This window comes from Plectropomus leopardus, chromosome 4 (assembly GCF_026936395.1).
Source record: "Plectropomus leopardus strain MGB_pleo_1.0 chromosome 4, ASM2693639v1, whole genome shotgun sequence".
NCBI lineage: Eukaryota > Metazoa > Chordata > Actinopteri > Perciformes > Serranidae > Plectropomus > Plectropomus leopardus.
The window spans coordinates 9,935,167-9,959,148 of record NC_142179.1 but is presented as its reverse complement, the minus strand read 5'-3'; the positions used below and the strand labels follow the sequence as shown (position 1 = coordinate 9,959,148).

The 23,982-nt window shown below is 38.1% G+C and overlaps 1 protein-coding gene across 1 annotated transcript in view; it reads left to right on the top strand.

Annotated features, from left to right (window-relative positions):
* The window catches only part of LOC121944502 (transmembrane protein 132C), a 347,177-nt gene that overhangs the window by 251,501 nt on the left and 71,694 nt on the right, over window positions 1-23,982 (top strand). The window contains exon 6 of the mRNA XM_088076513.1: window positions 1,171-1,366. Coding sequence (XP_087932639.1) covers window positions 1,171-1,366 — 196 coding nt within the window. The remainder of the gene's footprint in view (window positions 1-1,170; window positions 1,367-23,982) is intronic.

Here is a 23,982-nt window from a genome sequence, read left to right as displayed (position 1 = left end):
CACTTACCCCTGCTATGCTTAAGTGAGGACATCACCCATCTTGCGAGGGGGATGCCGTTGAGAGACAAATTCTGTGTAGTAGTGATATCCACGATGGGGGAGTTCCCACCAAAATACCCGTCCAAATAATCGCGAGCAGCTGCATTGAATGCAAGCACATGGATCATCATAAAAACAAACACTTGAACAAACATCAACGTGATGAGAACTACCTTCAGTGACAGAAACCGGAAAATTATTTAGCGTGTTGTCCAAAAGTTTGCGCTGGCTGAATTCAAGTTGCAACAGCTGTGGACTCAAGGTAGACTCTCTTTGACGAGTCCGTCTTCCTTTTTTGGGTTGTTTTGCAGTGTGGGCACTTGCTGCCAGTGCTGGAATAGCAACTATCTCTGCAGGAATCTCTGATGAACCAGCAACAAAACTGCGTACCCCAGCCTTTAGTACACAGAGGCTCACAGTCTGTAACAGAATGCTTTAAATGTGGTTTACACTGAAGTTACAGGGCACAAGCCGCCATTTTGGGCAAATTGGGCAAATCGGCTTAATGTCTTAAAAAAAAACAAAAAAACAGAAAACTTAAAAAAAAATGGAAAAAAGGAAATGAAAAATAAAAAAAATAGTAAAAAGTAAAATTAGTAAAAAGTAAAAAGATAATACTAATAAATTAAAAAAGCAATTCAAACAACAAAACCAAAAATAATTCTAAGAATGAAAAGGTTATATATATATATATATATACATGTAAATATAAATAAATTAAACATTTATAATTATTTGTCTCTAGACATTTTTCCCTAGCCTTTTAAAATCCCAAATCTACACTTTCTTGCAGTTCATTTCTTACCAAGTTGCCCGTTGTTTCCCATGTTTTTGAAAGAAATGGCACCAATTTACTCAGGGTTCAAAGGTTTAAATACTTGTGAAGCTCATTTGAAAGCAGCACAAGAAAAGTGATGTCACTCCAGGTTTTAAAGGGTTAATGTGTCATGTCATTTCACTAAATTTAAATGTAGAATTAATTCTATTGTTTCACTGGTTACTCATACTCTTCACGTTGTCTGGCCAGTCGAAGTGGTTATCAGCAAATGTTTTTTTGGGCGGGTTAAATCTTAAAATTAGTGTCCTTACCCAGAGAAATATTCATATTTTTTTCTTTTGCTTTCTCTGTAGATTGGAAAGTCCATCATATGAGGTGATGCAGCTGGAGTTTGAGGTGGATAATGTGATCAACCTGGTGCCAACCCAGACTCTACACTGGAACGTCGAGTACTCAGTTGGCATGCAGACAACTTCCAGGCAAACAGAGAAAGTTTCGCACCTCTACATCAGCAACGCAGACATACAAGGAATCGTCCCACTGGCTGAGGTAAGGGACGACCTCATAGATGAGCTCAGATACAGATAGCTGTAAGCATGCATATTGACATACCCAGCAGCTCAACATTTCTTATGCTGGAATAGATTTTTCTTCCATATCCCTCCCCCTAACCTTTTTGCTGACACCCCCAGCTTATCCTCTTCCTCCAGGTTGATCAAAGCAGTAAAGGTCAACTTGTTTACCCCCTCCTGTTGCTACAAGCCTCCTGGCCACACACACACAGCAGGTTTCACCCTCACAGGTTTCCAAATGACAAGCAGCCTCGTGGCATGCAACCACGCAGGTACAGCTCTGCACACCTACCTTCATGCACAAATGCTTCCCCCGTGTATGCGTCATGCTGGCAGGTGTCATTCCTGGTGAGGCTCAAACACAGTGTGCCTCTTTAAGGTTTGAAAGGCTGCTTTCCATATAGACCCGAAACTCTAGACTTCAGTGTCGCATTAGAAACATTTAATTGTAAAGTTCACAAGACAGGGTATAAATACTGACATTTAGTTAGTATTTGCATTCTTGGAAGAGGGAAGGCCTCCAACTCATCTGCAGCTCTTCCGAAAGTGAATGGCTAGCATTTAATGCACATAGAAGAAAATAATTGATGAAGTAACCATGGTGTTACCCATTGACATTTGGACTCCTGTTTTAAAGTTTGGCATTTTGGCTGTCACCAGCTTGGATTTTTATAGCCAGAAGTAGGGCTTAATTTAGCTTTCATATGTCACTATGAAAATCAATAAATCATTTTTTGTCTAATATTTTATGTTATCTTTCTTGTTACACTTTATTTCCCTTTGAAGTCGCACAAAAATACCCTGTTTGCCAAAGTTACTCATGGAGTTTGGGAATTTTGTGTTCCTCACATGAGCTGATGTTGTGTTCTGAAACTGCAGTTTGAATGAAGAAAGGCTGCCCTCCGCGGCAAGGAGGAAACCGGCAAAATGGCAAAGAGACAATGAAGTTTGTTCAATTTCCTCAAACTAGCAAGCCAGTCAGATCCTAAGCAGGCCAAAGTTAGACCCCGGTGAGGTCATGGATTGCAAAAGGACAGAGAACTGTCCAAGACACAAGGAGTAAAGAAACATGCAGGGGAAAGAAGGCTGAGGGCTCTGTGGATGTTTTATGGGCTGTTTTGGACAAATATGCATGAAGGTAGGAGGGAATTTTTATTGTTATTCTCTGCTATGCCTGTGTTGATTATTGATTTGGAAGGTGACGATAATATAATTAATGCGACGAACACTGTTATGCGGTTTAATGTTTTTTTTGGTGTCGACATATTTTTGGCGTATATTACTGTAAGCCCCACAATCAAGTGGGTGTTTTTGCTGCTTGATGGAGAAATGATTATGCACGCCTGTGATGGTTATATTACAGGAATAGTGTAGTACTGAGGCAGGATTGAGGTTCAGATAGACAGACGTTTAGCCTGGTTGTTCTTCATGGTTCTAAATAGAAAATTCGCCCCTAATTCGTAAGTTTCCCTCGTTGGGGAAACCTCAATGAAGTTATGAGAGAAGGTGTGCACTACAGACTGTTAACAGCTTTGCTTTGTTTGTGAAGACAATGTTGTTTAGGTTTGTTTAGTTCTAACAGCTAGCGCCCATGTAGTCCAATATGTTACATACACTGTGTGAAATAATACTGTAAAATGAGGCAACAAAGCAATTTATTTTCTTTTTTCACTTATTTTCCAATCCTCTCATTTCTCATTATTTCTCTTTTCAAACTACAAATTACTTTCATAAGCAGTTTTAGTTGTCCCATTTCAAAAAATGAATTTTTCTTTAAAGACATAAATAAATGTACTATCAAGTAAAATAAGATACATTTTAGATCAATGCAAACTTTTATGAATTTTGTACTCGCTATTTTACTGTGTAGATTGTTGCCATTACAAAGTTTGAAGTTAAATTCAAAGCTTTCTCTCTGGAAAAGAGAGAGAACTTTCACATAAGAAAGATGACTTTTGGACTTTACTTTTTATCAGACAGGGTCAGGTGAAGGAAAATGTTGCTGTAAAAGTAGGCCTATGCTTTCATCTGTAACCTGTCTAATCATCCCACCATTACTTCATACATTCACAGATCAAAACAGACACATCCCATAACAGACATCGCTGCTCTTGCTTCAGCTACCAGGAACCTCAGGCTAAAATGTGAGGAGGAGGATGCTTTTCAAAATACTCCCAGTTCCATTACCACTGAGGTAGAGCTAATCTGGCCTGATAGCCCTCCTTCAAACAGCAAAGCCCTAGTGAGGGAACCCAATTTTGTTCAGGGCTTTTGCAACCCCTGTCTCTTTCACACACCAGGAAAAAAAAAGCAAGCTTGAAACCATCATTTCAAATAACAGGGCTGTTGGGATTTTGCTAGCGGTGTGAATGGAGCTCTGGGCTGAGTGATGCTACATCTCATCCCTGTGTATTCTTTAAAACAATTTAAATGGATATCAGCTTAACATTTAAAGTATGTATTTACATGTGATTTTTGAGCTTCAGATGAATTAATTTACACCTCTGTTTTAGACATAAATTACCACGAAGTTGCAGAAAGGGCTCTGAAATACCCTGAAATAATTGTATCTTTTAAATAATTATATAAAAACACATTTCTTTTTGTTCCATCTACAAAGAGAATCAATTTGATCCTCTTCTGTTGATTTGTTGCACAGATGGGTGGCAAAGTTAAGGTGAAAAACAACATGAAGTGGCTTATTAAAGTGTCGGGTATCCACAGGCCTCCCTAGCAGTCTCTGAAACTCTGCTGGAGGGATGAACACCATTCATCTCAAAGATGTTGGTGTTTTGTTTTGATAATAGTGGTGAAAAGCGCTGTTAGACGAGTCAGAAATCTCCCTCAGATGTTAAACTGGGTTGCGATCTGGTGACTGTGGACGCCCTCGAATGACTCCCAATTTTTCTATGCTGCCCTGTGTGTAAGGAACTGCACTTCTCACGTTTTCTCCATTTATTTATTAAATGTTATGTATATAATATTTAAACCATAGAATTAGCTGCATTTGATGTAGAAAGGTATTGAGGCTCAATGTTGTCCTTAGCAGAGAATGAAGTCATGCTGCCTCTCTGTGTTTTGTAATACGAGCTTCCCTGTTCATTGATTGTGGAACCGTAGCGCCCACCCTTGGGTTCCCCCCAGATTCGCACCATTAGTTTTATCAGCACTGTTGTTGTTGTTAGCACTGTTGATGTTGTGAAAACGGTTAGCTGTTAACTGCTGGCTCACCACCACAACTAACATTACTAGAAGTTGTCATCTGCATCAGTGGTGTCTTTGTCGGGATCCATGGACACTCTGGGGTCCTTGGAGCTTTCAGTGGGGTCCACCAGAAACTTAAGGCTCAGTTTTGCTCTCAGCATTGATGGTCGCATGGCGATGAGCTGGCATGGTATTCAGTCAATTTTATATGTATAGCACCTTTAGATACAGACAAAGCACAAGCACACAAACGTGAATAAAAACAAGACTGTGATTAAACTAAAGCACTAAAAAACTGTAGTACTCATTGAAACCAGAAATGCTATCAAGTGAGGAAACACCAGAGGCAGGATAAAAACTATAAATACAAAGACAAAAATATATGTATAAGTAAATGAATAGATACTGTAATAGTATTAATAAAAGATAAATGAGTAAAGTATCAAACTGTAAATAAGAGGTAAATAACAGAATACAGCACAAAGTGAAATAAAAAATAAATATGTAAAAAAATAATAAAATGATATAGGAAGTAATAAAACTGTAAAACAGACTAAAATGTATAAATAAATTGTCAACAGCTAAATACATAAAGTTCAATTAATTATTGTGACAAGGAAATGTTTGTTTCGCTTCATTGCTTTTAATCGAGCTCCACCTCCTTATGACTTTATATATAAACTACAAAATGGTTTAACGGTAATATACTGTAATCAGGGCAGGTCATTTCTGTGGATTATATTCAATGGAAACATCTTTTTAAATCCACAAAATGCTCATGTTCTTGTGCTGCACATAAGTCACTAGAAGGTAGTTGGACTGGATGTTGGGCGTACAAAAGTGTCTGGTTATAAAGATTATAGTTTTGTCTGAACGTTGGACAGTAAAAATGGCCTGTCTCGTGTTACCATTGACCTCCCCCGGAGGTCTCTGCGTTGATATGCCTAGGCATGATGCTCATCATACTTAAGTGGCATAAGTTGATAGAATTCAGTCTTACTGAAAGTTTTGCAAATCCGTTCATGGAAAGTATTTCTTTAAAAGTATGCAGTGTAATCATTTATTTTGTAATATATTTGCTGTTGTAGTATAAAAGTGGAATTTCTTGGAGACTTTATGACTAAATGTTTTCTAAAGCCTAACAACAAAAACAAATAATCCTTGTATACACACATCTACACACCTAGTTTCACTTCCTCTCACGCCATCTCTTTATTGCCCCTCTTCTTTGGGTAAAAGCATCAGAATGGCTGCTATTACGAACCATTTGGGCCTCCTGATTTGTTTACCAAAACTGCTGACCAGGTGTTGATTGTTGGTTGGTTGCTATAGGTGTCTGTCACTGAGATGAGATGGGTCACCGAGATGAAAGCGCCAACATTTGTGGGACTTGGGAAGATGGAAGGTGAAGGAATCAAATTACAAGCGAGACTCTTCAAAGGGAGCCAGATGTAAAAGCTTTCACAATTGTTGCGTCCTCCCCTCTGTACAATTCCACATCTGAGGATCGGAACAAAAGCATAATACCACAAGTAGAACCACGTGACAAAATGTGGGATCTTTACAGCTGTTACATATTTAAACGGACTAAAAACTAACCCTCGCACATAATTGCATCAGCAGCACTCAGCGCTAGCTTTTAAACATTATTTCTCCCTGTGATCTGTTTGGGTGATTCAGCTCCACCTCAGCCATCATCTGCCATCCCGTAAATCAAAAGTCAGCCTGTCAACAGTGCTGATGTAGTAATGCACTGAGTTCTGTCTTTACAAGGCAACAATGAAACCAGAACACTGCCTGTCATTACCGAGCCCTCTCCGACATTTTCCTCCTAATTCCGCATATCCATTAAGGTTCTGGTCTCTTGGCTGTGCGGGAAAGAAAGAGGCCCTCTTCAGGAAACGAGGGATTATTAGGAGTAATTTGTCTCCTGCGGGGGCTGAAAAATTGGTTTCATCTTTGAGAGAGGAGTGGGGAGGTGAGGAGAGGAGAAAGAGTTGGGGAGAGGGAGAGGGAGAGGGAGAGAGATATAGGGGATAAAAAGTGAGCCAGACAGAGATAGCAACACAGATAGACTGAGAAGTGAGATTTCAGAGTGGCAGAATTTTATTAAAACGATTCATTTATTGTCTTCTGTATGCGGATTGTCTTTGCTACCTCTCATTTAAAGTCAGAGCCATTTTAAACAGCAAATTTGTTAATTTTTGCATTGTATCAGATTTCCTGTGCAGTGTCATTCTTTTCGATTTCCTGTCAAACAAACTACATATCACCCTGCCAACAGGGCCTTTGCTGAACTGCTACAAAGATTTTAATTTACTGAATACGGAGCTCAGTGAGGTGAAGCAGGAGAAGTGCAAACTGATCCTAATAGTGAAAATGGGAATTTTCTACTCTGAAAAGAGGACTTTCAGACAGTCAACAGACAGTCGCTGGACAGAAATTATGCTTTTCAACCCATGTGGCTCAGTGAGAGACACTGCTTTTATTGAACCCAGTCCTCTGAAATTGCATTCTGGAAATTTTAGAGGAAGGCATAAGGTTGTAAAGTTGGCGAATTCATTTTTAAGATACGGCTAAAAACAGCTTAACTACACAATATTTGTAGCCTCCAAAGGCATTTAATCCACTACCATTTTCCATTTTTTCATACAATACATATGGACAGTTCCTCTGTAATTACAAGTGCTTTGTCCCGCCCTAACAGCGTTCCTATTGGACATCTGGGAATTGTAGTTTCATTTTGTATTCCCATTGGCTAGGATATCGCACTGAAAGGGTTGCAGATTATGTCAACATGTAACTGAGATGTAACAAATCACATTTCCATTGGCACAGTTGCTGTTTGAATGGAGGCGTATAAAGTGGTACAGACAGAACTGGACATTTCTAAAAATAAATTGCACTTTTCTGGTCACCCCCAGCTCCAGTTGCCAGAAAAGAATATGCTGGCATTGGACATTTTTACAGACCACAGATATGTTACATTTGTGCATTTCATATACGTATCATATCCATTTTTCTAAAGTGACAGTTAAGATTTCATGTGTGTGAGCTGAGGAGGGAATGATGGATGGCATGACACTTAGGTGAGATTGCTGCCAAGTAGCATTTAGCAGCACAACAAACAACAAAAGCAGTTTTTATTGACAGAAGCTGTTTGTGGCAAGCATGCTGGGTATTCCAACATATCCAACTTATTTCAACTTATATGGCAAATATAATTTTATTAATAACTTTATTTATATAGCACCTTTTAAAAACACAGTTTACAAAGTGCTTGGACAAACAAGGCAAAACCGAGGCTGTAAACCCCAGAGTTAATAAAAAAAATAAATTTAGTCAATAATGCTGACAAAGGGCAGACAAGAGTGAAGGCAGAATAAAGTAGGGAATTCGGGGCAGAGACATGTTAGATAAATATGGTAACAAAAAGGCAGTAGACACAGAACACTGATAATAATAACAATAAAAATAAGCAGGATAAAGGCGGACAAAAGAAAAAAAGTAAAAAGATAAATTAGAAATTAAATTATTTAAATAAATAAATAAAATTAAAAGATGGGTTAAAGCTACATTTAACCAACTTAAAAGAAGAATTAAAAGACGACATACATAAAACATTCAAATGTTACATATCTATGGTTGGCAGAAATGTAAATGCCAACATGTATTCTGCCTGTTGGGTTGTTGTTCACCAGGCAGCAGATCAATGAATGGCCACAACCCTTTACAGCCACCTCCAGCTACATCAGATATATTTAACCAGTGATTTAAAAAAAAATTTTTATTTTTAATTCTGCATCTCCAGGATTACAGTGCCTGCAAAGGCCCCTTGAGCGATGTTGATGATTAATACTAACCTAGCCTCTTATCTGAATATGTTTAAATCAGAGAAGTTAATGTAGACTAATTTCTAAAAATATATTTTTTTAAATTGTATTTTTTTTTTCATTTATATGGTGCAACTACTGGAATGCAACATTTAAAAGTTCAATATTTATCCATTAGATCTTGAAATCTGGTCAAAATAATAATAATGATAATGATGATAACTGTTATTTTTATTATTATTAATATTAATATGAATATTATTATTAGTATTTAAATTGTATATTTTCACCCAGAGTGTTGCTCAATGAGACATATGAAGACTTAAAAAAAAAGAAAGATAAAAGTAGTTCTTTAAATACACATGCACAGTAATTTAAGAGGAAAAAAACAACACAAAAAACATTAAATATATCTTAAAGTAACACCAGTTTGATGTTTTCTTGGACTGTATTTTCTTGGGAAAATAAATCAAAACTGAGATAACTGTTTTTGCAAAAGAAGCCTTCATATCATATTTTCTGTTTCTTTGTAAGTTATATGATAAAGAAAATACTAATGTTAATTTGAATTGACAATATGAACAGTATGTACGGTACATGGAATGTATAGTAGTTGCTATCAATTAATCAAAGAGTCCACGCTGCATCTTTCCAAAATGCTGCAAAGCGCTGGAGTGTTGAGGCTGCTAAAGTTTCAGCACCAAGGACAGCGCCTCAGCTGCAGCATCAGAAACTTCAGGGGACAAAGTCATGTGTGAATGGCAATGAGGAAATTATTAGTGTGTATGAAAAATTCTGCCCCTTTTAAAACTTCTGTCCATAAATCTTTGAGTTTACATGAGGCCCCTCTCTTCATGATATAACCTAAGAGAAAACATGACAGGAAATAATGGAGACAAATGGACAAAGTAAGAGGAACAAAACAACCTGTTATATTTCCCAGAGTAAAAACAGAATAAAAAGGGAGGTCAGAAATGGACCTGCTGTACTTACCTTACTCTTAGAGATATTTCAGCAGCTTATAAATTGGATCGATAATAATGTTGTTGTATTTTTCCTATAAGCGCCATTACTATTCAGCCTGGAATGAGGCTGTTTCGCAACCTCTCAGAGTGAGGGAGAAAGAGAGAGACTTGAAAATAGTTTGATTTTCTGTTAAATCGACATGATTTGAATATATTAAATAAAAGTGTGTTTCATGTTCTAGCAGCAATGCTTTCTGATAGATGATTGAATGATGTTATGATTAATAAAAGAGGGATAAAATGTAGAGACAATTTGCTGTGTACAGAAGAAGTAAGGAGTGAGTAGAAAAAAAGCGTCTTGGAATTTAACTCTCCTGTTCCTTTCTGTGTTTTTATTTTCCTTTTCTGAACAGCTCTTTCACCAGTTTAAACCATCTTTTTTCTTTCCCTTCTCCAAAGCTTCTTTACATTCAACGTGATAAATCGATGTGTTGGAGGGCAGGCAACTGGACAAATGCCTATTGTTTGCGTTCTTTTCTGACTGTTCCAATTTATTAAACTTTAAGTCACTTTAAGTCTTGAAAATAAAAGGAATAAACAAAAAGAATATGTGGCTAAAAATCCTCCATCCTCAGTCTGGAGGAGTGGAGTCAAGTCAAGTATTTTATTAATGTTAAAGCACTGTGTTAAGCTTTTCTTGAGTTTGATGCAGTGTTTTAGCCACAACCCAGATTTTCATTGTTGACCTAAAATGTGTAATAAAGTAGCTAAAATGAGCTAATAGTGTCTAGTAATGTTAGCCAGACAGCAGTGTATCCATGTACAGAGTTCAAATGTGTGAAACTCACCCACCAAAAGCAATTTTTTCAGTCTGGGACCCAACTGCAAACTAAATAGATATAGTCCACCACACTCCTATATGCTTTCATCAGCTTACTTCATTTTGTAAGTTTAGATTTTTATAACAAGGATAAAAAGGATAACAAGGATATAAGCATAAACAAACCAGGAGACAGTGTTCGAGGCGGGTCCCCATTCATTTCTATGAAAGTTGCTCAGTGGCGCATGAAGCCAAAAAACCTTGATCAACGCAATAGGAAATTGCCTAGATCTTGTGGGGCCCATAGGCTCATACATCAAGTGCACTAGAGACTAACTTCCAAGTGTGGCTCAGTGCAGCAGAGTGACTAACTTCCAGTTTAGCGCTCTGCTAACTTGAATGGAGAAAAATGATTCAATCATGCCGCTCTTCTAGACTTTCCAAATGTTATCGGACTGCATGGATCAAATCACAGTAGTAAAACGAGTCATTTTGCGGGGATTGTGTGAAAATTATATCCACTGACAGACGATGTAGTTTTACCTTTTCACCTTTGACCACCATGTAAAATTGGCTTCAAAGATTTGCCGTGCTCCTCAGTGGCTTGAATGACACCTGCAACCTTCCAGCCCTTTAATGTAATTACATTCCTCTATTTTTATTTCTCACAGTATGTGGATTTTTCACTTCCTGCCCTCCATCTAAATTTTGAAAGGCATAATATTCACATTATTGCAAACAAGCCATTTTCCTCCACTTCCATCCCATCTCTTCTCTTCTCTTCTCTTGTCAATCTCCCCATGTCCCTTCTTCATCCCCACAGAGTTTTACATCTCTATCATGTATTGCTTTGCAATTAATTCTAAAATTGAACACTTGTTTGTCTTTGTTTCTTGAATATTCCTATGAGTCTCTCAGCTCAGCACGCCGTGTGTGTGTGTGTGTGTGTGTGTGTGCGTGCGTGCATGCACAGACTTCTAAGCAGAGCAGTTATGCTAAGTGGTGCCTTAATTTGTCTCTTCTGATTGGTTCTCTCTAAAAGGAAGTAAGTAGGAAGAGAAAACTGAGTAGTCGATAATCTGCTGATGAAAGCAGACACACGCACGCGCGCGAACACACAGTTTTCAAACTCAATTATAGATTTAGCTTTTTCACGGTCTGTGTGTTTATTAGAAACAGCCTTTTTTTTTCGATTTCTCCCCCACCAGTGTGTTTTTTTATCTTTGTCTCAAGCTTTTGTTTTCTCAATTCCCCTATTTTCTGTGTGTGTGTGTCTCAGCAGAGGTCTAAATACCTGTGCTTGCTAATTTACACCGACATTAAGCAAGGCACTGCAGAATCGATATTACAAACACACTGCCCAGGTTCTCTGTGTGGTTTTAGCTCACACACTCCTTGGTATATATTGGCTGTATTTTAACGCTCTGATTTTTCGGATGCATCTTAAAATAGGCAAATTATAACTAGAAGGTGAGAGGAGAAAAGCAGGATGATCCTTTGACAAATGATCACTTTCAATCTTTAGCGTGAGACATTTTATTTTCAAGGCTGTGATCAAGTCTTGATATTCTTTTTTTCGTGGTTGTATTCTTTCAAAGCACCCACCCACTTATCCCAACACTTTTTCCAAGAGAGAGTACGTGACAAATCCTGACATTTTTGGGGGTACTTCTCTGAGTTATTTCAACTAATTCAACCCTGATATTCAGGCTATTAACCTCCTGTTTTATTCGCTGCTGTATGTCTCTTCACTTTCTAAAGAAACGAGCAAGTCTTAATCCTTGTTTTTTTCACCCATGCCCCCCTGCTTCTCTTCAGCTCCAGTATTTGCTTGTTACCAGCCTTCAACCACCCAATTAATCACCACATATGACATATTCTAAGTGTGTGTGTGTGTGTGTGTGTGTGTGAGGGAGTATGTATGCATTTGGGTCACTGAGAACTTGCGCGTCCCGGGCTCCTAGTTCATTTCCATACCAAGCGGCTCGAGTTCGCTCCAATCAGTCAACAAGAATAGGAGAAAGAGAGGGTGGGCTGGGGGGTGTGGGAGGAAGAGAGAGAAGGGATGTTTAAAGCTAGAAATGCAACTTTGGAGGTGAAGTTGGCATGACAAAACCTATAAGGCACTGCTCTTACTTTCTGACTTAATGTAAAGAAGAGGCAGTGTATGCATAGTCAATGAAACAGGCAAGATAAAGGCACATTGGCTGTAGGCGGCATGTACCAAGAGAATGAAGCATTTGCTCTTCTTTAAATTTTCAACTTGTACAGGACGTTCGACTGATATAATGCAAATGCCAGTCAGCTCTAAGCAAACCTCCCTGTTATTGTATGTTTAGCTTTGCATTAAGAAACTCCTTGCTTTGCAGCCATGACAATCATTTCTGAGCAAAATGTTTGTAAAAACTACTTTTCCAACTCCCCAAATAACTTTGCAAGCTTTGTCCAGGCAAAAACACATTTTATATATTCTTGCTGTTGTGATAAATGCCTGCATCAAACTGACTTTCATGCTGTCAGTGCAATGGCACTGATTATTTTCCAGCCAAATCATAACAGAAAATATTGGTATTGTGCATTTATGCACACCTTGGATATGTTACATTTGTACGTTATCATGCTGTGGATACATTAAAACATTGTTTCTTTACATTCCAACACACTGCATTTAATGTGTGGTTAGGTTTAGGCACAGAACCACATGGTTATGGTTAGGAAACATCATGTTATGGCGTAAAATAGCCTATTTTGGGAGATCATTTCCCACTGGAAATACAATTATGACTATTATTGTTATTATTTTTGTTAATTATGTTAAAAAAACAACAGCTTTTTGTGGCACTATCCCCAGTGTGAAAAAAAGCAACAGGTCAACAAAACACAACCAGTGTTTGATGGCAGGAGTCTCAAATAGGTGACACCCCAGACAAATGCTGCATTCACATAGAATCAGGAAAAAAGTAGACGGCAAACCAGAAATAATTTTAGCAGACCAGATCAGGAAGGTAAAATTTAGTGAGGCCGGCAGAGAATAATGGTAATAGCATGGCGTTTAAAGTTTAAAAAAAAAAAAAAGGATAATTATTATTATTGCTGTCCTCCACAATGAAATTTGTACACAAGTAGAAAATGCAGACATCTCCTGGACATTGCAAAAAAAAAATTACATAAAATGATGAACACAAAATAATTTTATTTAATGTATTTCAGTCCATTCAATGTAAATAGTATCACCGTCACAACATATTGTCATACATGTTTCATGTTTATGTCTCACCATTTTATCAGGCAAATGCAGCAAAAGCCAGCGTAAATGCTGTGTCGTTTTAGACACATTGATATGATATGTATATAATAATGTCTAATATAATGTGCAAATGTGGTTTGCAGAACCGGGCTGTATTTACCAAGTCAAGTGAAAAAACTCATGACATCACTATAATTTTATCATATTTATAAGTACAAACATAACGAATGTACTATTGCACTAATATTATGTCACCAGTGTCGGTGAGGGATGAGCAATCACACGCCAAAGAGCGATGTATGCTGCTTTATAATCTCACCAAACACTACAGTTGATTTCATTTTTCAAGGGAGAGGAGAACTGAAAAGCAGCGTCACTCACTGCAGTTTATGGATGTTGAATGAAAATACACGTGAAACAGACTGAAATTTCGAAGGTTTGCAACATGAGCTTCTGTTGGAGTGAAGGAAGATAAGCTGAATCAGACTGAGTAATGGAGAGAGACAAAAAGCTCTTATTTCCAGACAAGATTTGCTGATTTGACTTTTCATGAACCAAATCAGAAACTGAGAACAGACTCCTTCATGCTCAGTTACATTTAATCCCACCCGGGAGCTGCTTAGTCAAACCACAGTGCCCTCATGGGCCACTAAAGCGGCTGTACCAGGGTAGTTCGCGACTGAGCGCTGTGCTCCGGTTGACATCAGCGACAGTCTGAACAGGAGAGTCTCACCACCAGGGTAACAGCTTAGAGTTAACTCTTTGAAACCTGTATCGACATCACTTTTCTTGTGCTGTGTTCAGACAACTTCACAAGTATTTAAATCTTCAAAATATGAGCAAATTAGTTTGAGGATTTGAAAAACAAAAAAGGCAATGAGCAACAAATTGCAAGAAATTAGCAGTTGTGGAATATTTTTTGAAAGAGTTTTTAAAACAGCAAAGAGAAGATTTTCAAAAAACTATAATTATAATTATTGTAATTATATATTCAAAATTATTATTAAATCTGTAATTTAAATTATTATTAAGTCTGTAAAATAATACAAGGTACCATGTACGTTGTATTATTTTACAGATTTATTATTATTCTTTAAGGACTTTTCAGGTAATTTCCTTTTTTAAAAAACGTTATTTTCTTTGGGGTTTTATTCTAATTTTCAGGTAATTATCTTAAAAGTGTCAAAGTTCTTAATACAAACATTTTAAGATTTAAGTCAAGAGCTGCAGCACAAATGACTAAACTTGTCAGGAAGAAGGTAGAGGATAAAAAGACTTGAAGCTGCCCTATACAATGAAAATGAGTTTCTTTCAAATGAAATTAGCTTAGTTTGATAACAGAAGTGGGTGGAAACCAACAGACAGACGATGAGGTGACACAGAGAGACAACGTGGAGAAAGAAAAAATTGACTAGTTCAAAATAGGCAGGGTGAGGGGGTGGGAAAAGGGAGGTTGAAGTGATAGGCGTTGGCAGGAAAGAGAACAGACGGAAAAAGGAGGGGGCTGATTAATTGAAAGAAGTAAAAAGAAAAGGGAGACAAAGGGAGAGAAGGATGTAGAAGTAAAGAGAGGGAGAAGAAAGAGATCGCACAAGAGGGAGGAAATTGGACAAGTGGTAGAAGTGGGCACAGAGGGGAGAGAGTGAGTGTGCTGTAGAGAAAGAGGAAGATGGAGAGAAAGAGAAGGGCCCAGCGGAGGTGCAGAGCACCATGTAATAGTCCCTTGGAAGTCCTGGGCAGCATAGAGGAAGAGAGAAAAGAGCGAGCGACATAGAGAAAGCGCAGCGGAGAGAGAGGAGACGAGAGCAGGGCAGTTCTAATGCAATTAGGGGTCTGGAAATTGAAAGTACAATTCTCCCTGGGATCTTTGCAAGAGTGGTTTGTATGGGTGTGTGTGTGTGTGTGTGTGTTTGTGTGTGCGTGTGCGTGTGCGTGTGTGTGTGTGTGTGTGTGTGCGTGCGTGCGCGTGTGTGGAGTTTTGGACGGGCTGTTAGCTTTCATATCTACCAAATGTCTTCATCCCTCCTCCCTCCTGCTCTATCTCTCTGTCTCCCCCTCTCTCTCTCAATTTGACTTCTCAAAATTACTCTCTCCTTTCACAGTCCCCTCCCTCTATTTATTCCCCCACCCTCGCTCACGCTCTCCCCTCCCTGACTCCATCCATCCATTTTTGTGTCTCTCTCCCTTCCCCACCATCTCCCTCCGTGTTTTCGCGTTTCATAAATTTGTGAAGAGGAGAGCAAAATGTCAGCTGCTTTTTACATTTCCATTTTGTATTTCAGTCATTTAGCAGATGCTCTTATCCATTTTGACTTGGCCTAAGTGCCACAGTGGTACAAATTGGATTTTTCAGATGACCAAAAACCGAGGGACCCAAGTAATATATGCAGGGATTAGAGTCAAAGAACCCCAATAACAGAAAATAATAAAAGACAACACACTAATGTATTCATTATGAAGTCTTTGTGTGACAATATATCCCATAACATCAGTTAGCAGCTGTGCTTTTAGGAATATGAATCCAGTTCTGTCCATGATGCAATCTGTTCAACCAAATAAGTCGTTGAAAATGTCCTAGCCATTCTTAAATACGGTGTGTTTATTTTATGTAAATCCATGCAGTAGTTCTAATATATTGTGGGGGGTCACATGTGTGTGAACTATTATACGGATTAAACAGCTTGTTCTCATTCCATGAAATAGTGCTGCTTTGACAGTGCTTTTAGCGTAATTTTTTGATGCCAAAAGCCACCGCATGACACGTGGCAGGATGGTGATAATGCAGCCAGACATAACTGGCCGCGGTGTTATTTTATGTCCAGACGGCACCAGAAGTGCCACTTGAGAACGCAGCCAGATGGAACCTGCCCGCTGGGCGTGAGGGGCGATGGATGGGTCCAACAAACCCTGGACTTTCATGCAGGAGTCCAATGTTTGCCTCCCATCTAAATGTGATTTTTTTTCCCCTCTCCTTTACCATGTGCCTCCTTCCCCTAATCCTAACCATCCGTGCCAGCATGTGGGTTTGCTGACGTCCTGGCTTTGGTTGCCATGTGCTGTTGTTGCCTAAACATAACCACCTGCAGCATAATCCCACCTTGTGCTTGTGTTGACATGACGTTAGCAGCATCCCCAAATGTAAAGAGAAATAACCTAGAGTGTAATATTTGTACGTAAAAGTCCACTGCAAAGTGGCAGTGTGTGATAACTTGGAATGAGAACATACTGGATGCAAGATAACATTTAAATGAAAAAAATATGTTGTGCTTTGACCAGCAATCACACACCACCATGTAAGATCCTAATTAAACATTACAACATACCATTATTTTTATTACTACCAGTTTTAGTGTTACGGTGTACTGCAGTTCTGTATGTGGTTTGTGCAAGTGGCCTGTGGGTGCTCTAGTAGAAGCTGCTGCTCGAGCACTGTGGGTACAATCATTATCAAACACTGTTTTGTGTCTGTGTTTCATTACATAAAGTGTATTTAAAAGTAGAAAACTATGAGTCTTACGCAAAACAAGACTGTTAAATCAATCAATCAATCAATCAGACTTCTTTTATATATCACTTTTCATACAGGCGGGCTGTAACACAGAGTGCTTTAAATTTTTTTCTTTCTTTTATTTTCTTTAATTCTTTATGAAGATTTTGCTAAGTATTCGTATGTCATGTTCGTATGTTATCAAAAGAAATCATAAAAATAATATGCTGGCTCCTTAAAATGCCACTCAGCATTAAAAAACTTTGAGAAGTCCTGATTGAAGATTTTTCTTTCAAAATACTGTAAAATGGTGAGTTTAGCTGTTAAGTTTCTAGAAAATTTCTCCTGTGGAGTGTGAGTCACAGAAGGTGAATAAGGCCCCAATGACAAATATTTAATAACAACCCTGATGTAAAGTTGTATTTTTGCATAATAAATACACATAAATATAAGCAAATTTGTCATAGCTTTCAATCCTAATTATTTCAGGTCAAACATTATCTTACAATTATCTCATTATACATTTTGCATGTAAAATTTGTTTTTAATTTCCAGAAATCACCAGTCTTAAATTCACGTTTCATGACTTGACATTTACATAGATTACATGTAATTATGTTGACAAGGTAACATTTACAGTAAGTGGAAGCATTCATGGTCTAAAAACTCAATCAAGCATTTGCAATTATTCACATCTGATACATGTTAATCTCATTTTTAAGGTAATTAAGAGTCAAATCCACACAAATACACAATCTTATAACAAATAAAGCAAAAAGTCACTGACATACACACAGAAATATGAGTATGCGTTAGAATACATGCATACATATACACAGACACTGTATGCCTTCACAAACACTTAATGTGATTTCACTTACATTTTCCCTGTGAAATGGTGTCTGAGAAAATGCTTAAAACAATACCAGTCTGTCTGTCTAATTACCTGCTCTAATTAGCTGTGTGCATAATTACTACTGGCAAATCTAAACACTCCCCCCAAGAAGACTTATCCTTTTGGCCCCATTAGCACCTCTGTGTGCGTGCGTGCGCGTGTGCGTGCGTGCGTGCATAGGTGTGTTTGTGATATGAACACACGCATTGTGTGTGCTTGTGTCGGTCCAAAGAATCAACCCCTGCTTTCCATGCTGGCAGTCGGACAGGAAGGAAGTAGGTTAGCCATGTGCTAATTGCCCCAGCAAAAGGGTGATTGACTTCCAGATACCCCTATGGGCTCCTTAGCATCTCGTTAGCAGCTGCAATTAGTGTTGTGACCGACAGGCAGGTGAGACAGCAAGGGACAGCAAGACATTGACTACAGAGGTGAAGAGGTTTAAAATGAGCAGAGGCGGTGAAAACCTTGTCATGTGACTCATGTACGTCAGTACATAATTTAATCCACAGTATAGTCCTTCAACTCATGTTCATGCTCTGTTTTGTCTAAAATTAGCAAAGGAGCTGGCCTTTCTATTACTGGACAACTGCTACGGTACACAGATTAGCACAAAGAAAGACACACATAATAAAATGTATGCAAAAAAAGACAAAGTGCAGAGGGAAACACTAAAAAAGCTGTGAAACCAAAAGTAATTTGCCTATAAATCTAGCTTAAAGGATCAAGCTTAAAGGAATACCCCACAAAATTAACATTTGTATATCAATATTTACCCCATGTTACATTTAATTTTTTTTTAAAAAATTGCTTCTTGCATGCCTTCAGTGAATGAAGATTCCTAAAACTGAGACAAAACTTAATGACTTGACGTCATGGGGTCTGCATTTAAAAACAGCAAAACTTTATCAAAACCTTAGTAATCAAAGTCTCATTTAACCAGTCATATGTTCAGTACTTTCCAAACAGACAGCTCTTTCCGACAGGAAACTGAACTAAATGTGAAACTTATGCTCTCTTCAAAGCCAGAGTCCATTGACAAAGACAGTAATTTTAATCTCACTGACACCTGCAGCTGCTGGTCTACTGCCGTCTCTATCAGTTAGTTTGTTTGTGTTATTAGGTGACTTTTGTGTTTTAAAGAGATAGTTTGGATTCACCAAAGTCACATGGTAACACAAACGCACTACAGATCTAGGCAGTTGTAGACCAGCAGCTCATGTGTTCAGCAAGGTTAAACTACTGTTTTTGTAAATGGAGTCTGGCTCTGTAGAGAGCAAAGATACGTTTGACCTTTAGTTCTGTTCCACATTAAGCAAAGCGAATGCTGTAGATTAAAATGTGTGCCAGTGAGGTGAAAAGGTTTCCATTGCCTCTCCTCATCTTAAACCTCTTTACTTCTGCAGCCAGTATCTTGCTGTCCTTTGCTGTCCCACCTGCTTGTCTGTGGACACTACACTAATTTTACATCCCCATGGGAAAGTGCATCTCTTTGGGAAAAACTGAGCATAAGACTTGATAAATGAGACTTGGATTATACTGCACAAGTAGTATGAGAGTTTTAAAACAGATGTTTTGATTTAGTTTTACTGCTGGACCCCCTATGACTTCAGTCCATCAAGAATTGTCTCTTTTTTTGGATTCTTTGTTCACCAGAGGTATGCGAGAAAAATGATCACAGAGTGAGTAACTGATTTATAGATTTTTATTTGGAGGGTGAACTATTCCTTTAATATTTTACCGTTTATAATACAATAAATAACTCCAGATTACAGTTATCGTAATGTCCACCATAAAAACTCATAAAATGAATAGAGACATATTTTCTATTGCTTTCCATTCTACCAGTAAAAAGGTAAGGAAGTAGGTGAAGTATGTGTGTATCGGTTGTTGACAGTCTGGTGCTTATATCATATAGGTAAGAGACGGTATCCAAAAAGCAGTTGAAAGATGGGAACTGAAAACATGTGTTTTTAGTTCTTATCTTATAACCCAGTGTTTCTTGTTTCATTATTTCTTTATGTATTTTCAATATTTCTCAAAAATATTTTTTAGGTGTTTCATCAAAATACGTCTTTTATCTCTTTCTGTAAAAGAGAAAAAGGAACTGATAGCGCTGTTTGTTGTGAGCAGCCATAGTATCGGCATTTTTACCCGTCTTTTATACACTAGCAATGAGCATCAGTGCTCGTTTTGAGCAATATCCTTCCTCAGATTCACACAGCTGCACACATTCACATTTCGCACACCTGATACAATCAAAGTCTCACACTGTTGTCCACCCACCAGCTGGGAGTTTATTGCCTTGACGTTATCAATTGGACATGTTTCATCTCACAGTGTGTGGTTGAATTAGTCACACAAGGATCAACAGTACCTTCAAAAACGCCCTCCTATCCACGCCTGTTCTCAGCTCTCATCAGTCCTACACACCCACACATTATGTTGAGCCTAGTTCATGCAATTATGCCTAATAAACACTGAGAAGTGCTGGCAGTTGCTGTGAAATGTTGTATGGAAGTGCAGTATGTGTTCACACGCAACATAATGATAGTAATAATATGAAAAATAATGATGTGAACTCCTTGATATTTGCAGTTTGGCAACTAATGGTGGGTAGAAACACATAACATTTACTTCATTGCTCATATTTGACTATTTGTTAAACTTTTAAGTATATTGTTTTGCAGAATACTTTTTCCTTTACTCGAGTGCATTTGCAATAAGATAAATGTGCTTCTTCTCGGTATTGTTAGTGACAATGACAGCATGATTCTGTCTATGACACTGTACCTGCCTGTTGATCACCAGTCAGAAGGTGCAGCAAGTAACAAAACCACAAATTGTCTTTTTTTTTTTCTTAACATTTCTGTTTTTGCACTGTTTCTACAGTTTCAACATTTGTGGACAGAGCCAGGCTGGATGTTTCCAGCCGACTTCCACTCTTGTATTGTAAACCAAGCAAATCAACTTCATATAAGTGAAAGTGAAATAAGATCCCAAGAATATAGTCATAATTTTACGAGAATAAGGTTATAATTTCAAGAAACAATTTATGGTATCAAAAGGATAAAGTGGGGATTTAGTAAGAACATACTAATTATTTTCCAAGAAAAAATGCAATAACTAAGTTAATAGTTAAATGAATGACTGTGTAAATGTACTAGTTTATTCTCATATTACCACTCTTTTTTTTTTAATATTTTGACTTGTGTTTGGCTAACATTTAAACTCACCATGTTGATAAACTGTCTCCTGTATGACATCAATCTACATATAAATAAAGCTGCATCTTTACCTCAGATTGAGCTGTTGAGACCAAATCCATGTAATCTATAACTAACATAACACACCAACTTTGACTTTTTGTTTCAAGGTCCCAGCGAACATACACACAGGTATTCACTTATCTTCTTTCTTCCCTAGACTTTTTGTGTAACAACAAGGCCAATCATCATTCTGGCACAAATTGTGTTTACACATTCTTAAATTGCTTCTACAATCAGTGTCTGACATTAACTTTTTGACTCACCATGCTTGAGAGAAATGCTGCTTAGGTATTTGCAAATACACATCTGTGTGTGTGTGTGCAGATTAGCAGTTACATGATTATATTGGGTACAAACATTTACCCACTGTTGCAGGAGATAACTAGGTTTGCAGCAGTATACCTTCAAACTGTTGGCTTGTTATTGGTATTTGGTATTAAAATTGATGGTTATTATACCGTGTATATTTATTTATATACAATATAAACATAACATTTATACAAAAATGTCAAGAATCTAACCTGGGCATGCAAATAATCTTCCCCTCGAATGTCTGTCAAACTTTTTACGCAAACTTCCATAACAAATGTTTTCACGTTTGGTTAGGCTATAACAAAGTGTTTGCTCAACCAAAAAAGCCCTTCACCTTTCATTCGTTTAAGGTTCATTGTAACAGATTAACATAATAATAAATGTGTAATCCTGTATCTGTGAAACGGCTTTTTACAGTACGGTTATTAAACAGTGAAAATCTCATTCCGTTGCAACCCTACAGATACCCTTTTCGAGATTTACCTGGCAGACAGAGAATCTACCTACATTTGGCACTTGGTGGGTGTTAATTTTGGACTCTGTCCATGGGTGCTTTTTTTGTTTGTTTGTTTGTTTTTTGTACTCTATATATTTGGGAATTTGACCATTTTTTTGTTTGTTTGTTAACCATTCATGCACCATGAAAAATGCAAACTGTGAGGTTATTTAAGAATTTAATTTTACAATTTCGACATCTTTTTAGCCCTTTTTTGACCTCATACGTGATACCCCATTTATGCCTCCTTGCACTGCATACTAGACAGTTCTAAAGTGTGAACATGTGAAGCACACAAGCTCAATCAATATTTTTCCAGATGAAATGCGGGGGGAAAAATCACACCCACCATTGCACTAATAACCTTTTGATTCCATAGGGGGAAAACATGGGATATGAAAGTCTTAAAATAACTCCGAATGAAGGAGTGGAAATTTGGCTCGCTCTCAGTTAGTAATGATTAGTCTGAAGTCTTATAGATCACAAGAAACATTTCAGCGTTTGGCCGAAGCCTGAAGTAATTACTCTGTCTAACAAATAGATTTGATGCTATCACGCCCACGCAGACACACACACACACACGCATACATTCACAAGTATACAAAAATGGCATAGGCACACACTTAAACATGCACACACCCACACACAACTGTGTTGCAGCCAAATAAATGAGCCGGCACTCCTCAGGCCTAATAGTCTGGCTGTAATTAACATTGTCATAGTGATAATAGCCATTTATCCCTGACATATCACACACACACACACACACACACACACACACACACACACACACACACACACACACACACACACACACACACACAGAGTCCAAAACCTCTATCTTGTCTAGGCAGCTCGCCCAGATGTCACCTCCCTCATCTGTCTCTCTCCCTCCCACCTCCCCTCCCTCTTTTTCCCCTCCTCCTCTTCAGTATTTAGACCTCATGATCCTTTTTTCCTCTTTTCACATTTCCTCCTCCTTCTCCCATTTCTTCAATATTTGTTCTTTTTTCTCCGTTCACTCCATCATTTCTCTTCCTTTGTCTCACTTCCTTTCCAAATATTCGATCCAAATCCTTCTTCCTTTCTGCATCTTTCTTGTGTTTTCCTTCGACCCTCCCCTCAGCCCATCTCTTTTCATTACGACTGTCTGTCTTTTTAACATGCTGTGGTCACATTGCAGCAGAATATAGACAGCAGTTTTTTCACAGAAAGAAATTCACTCAGGTAATTTTCACATATCCTTCATTATGGGACAGTGTCAGACCTGATATTTAGAGTAAATGGTAAATGGACTTTACTTGTATAGCGCTTTTCTAGTCTTATTGACCACCCAAAGCACTTTAACACTACATGTCACATTCACCCAGAGTAAAACATTTGCATCAAATTCAACGTTGAAGAGCTGTAGAATGTGCAGTAATCATGTTAGAAACAAACCTTAGGCATTATGAGTACACTGAGTGGTAAAATAAAGATAAAAACCACTTTATACAACTAGTAAACATCCGCCAGCATTCCTCTCTTGCCTTATTTGTGGCAACAATGTGTTTTTTTGCATCATATTCTTCACAAGTGGAAATAAGTGGCATGCAATCAGTTCATATGGGAACAGTCAAATGATGCACAAAACACCTCCTTTCATGGGAATATGTCAACCTAGAGAAGAAAATCTGGGTTAACAGAGACAGTTCATAACCGCCTTCGTGGTACCTGTTATCTCTCACTGAGGCTTTAGGTTTTGTCGAGCCAGCTCAGGCAAAGAAACCCTGACTCTGTTGAACCTGCTTCTTAGTGCAGCCCTCAAGCATCCAAGGCTGGTAATCGGAAAAACAGGCAGGCGGGTAAAAGGTGAACAGATAATGGGTACAGGTATGAAAAGGCAGGCGTTGTGGGAGATATAGCTTTACTGAGGTCAGCTGATTGGTTGGAGAAATTTGCTTTTTTCATTCCCACACACACACAAACACAGGCCTGAAATAAACACATGCACTCACAGAACTTACAGCATTATTGTTGTACTGATGCACACAGGTGCTCCGAGCAATAAGGATTTCGATGCCTTGCT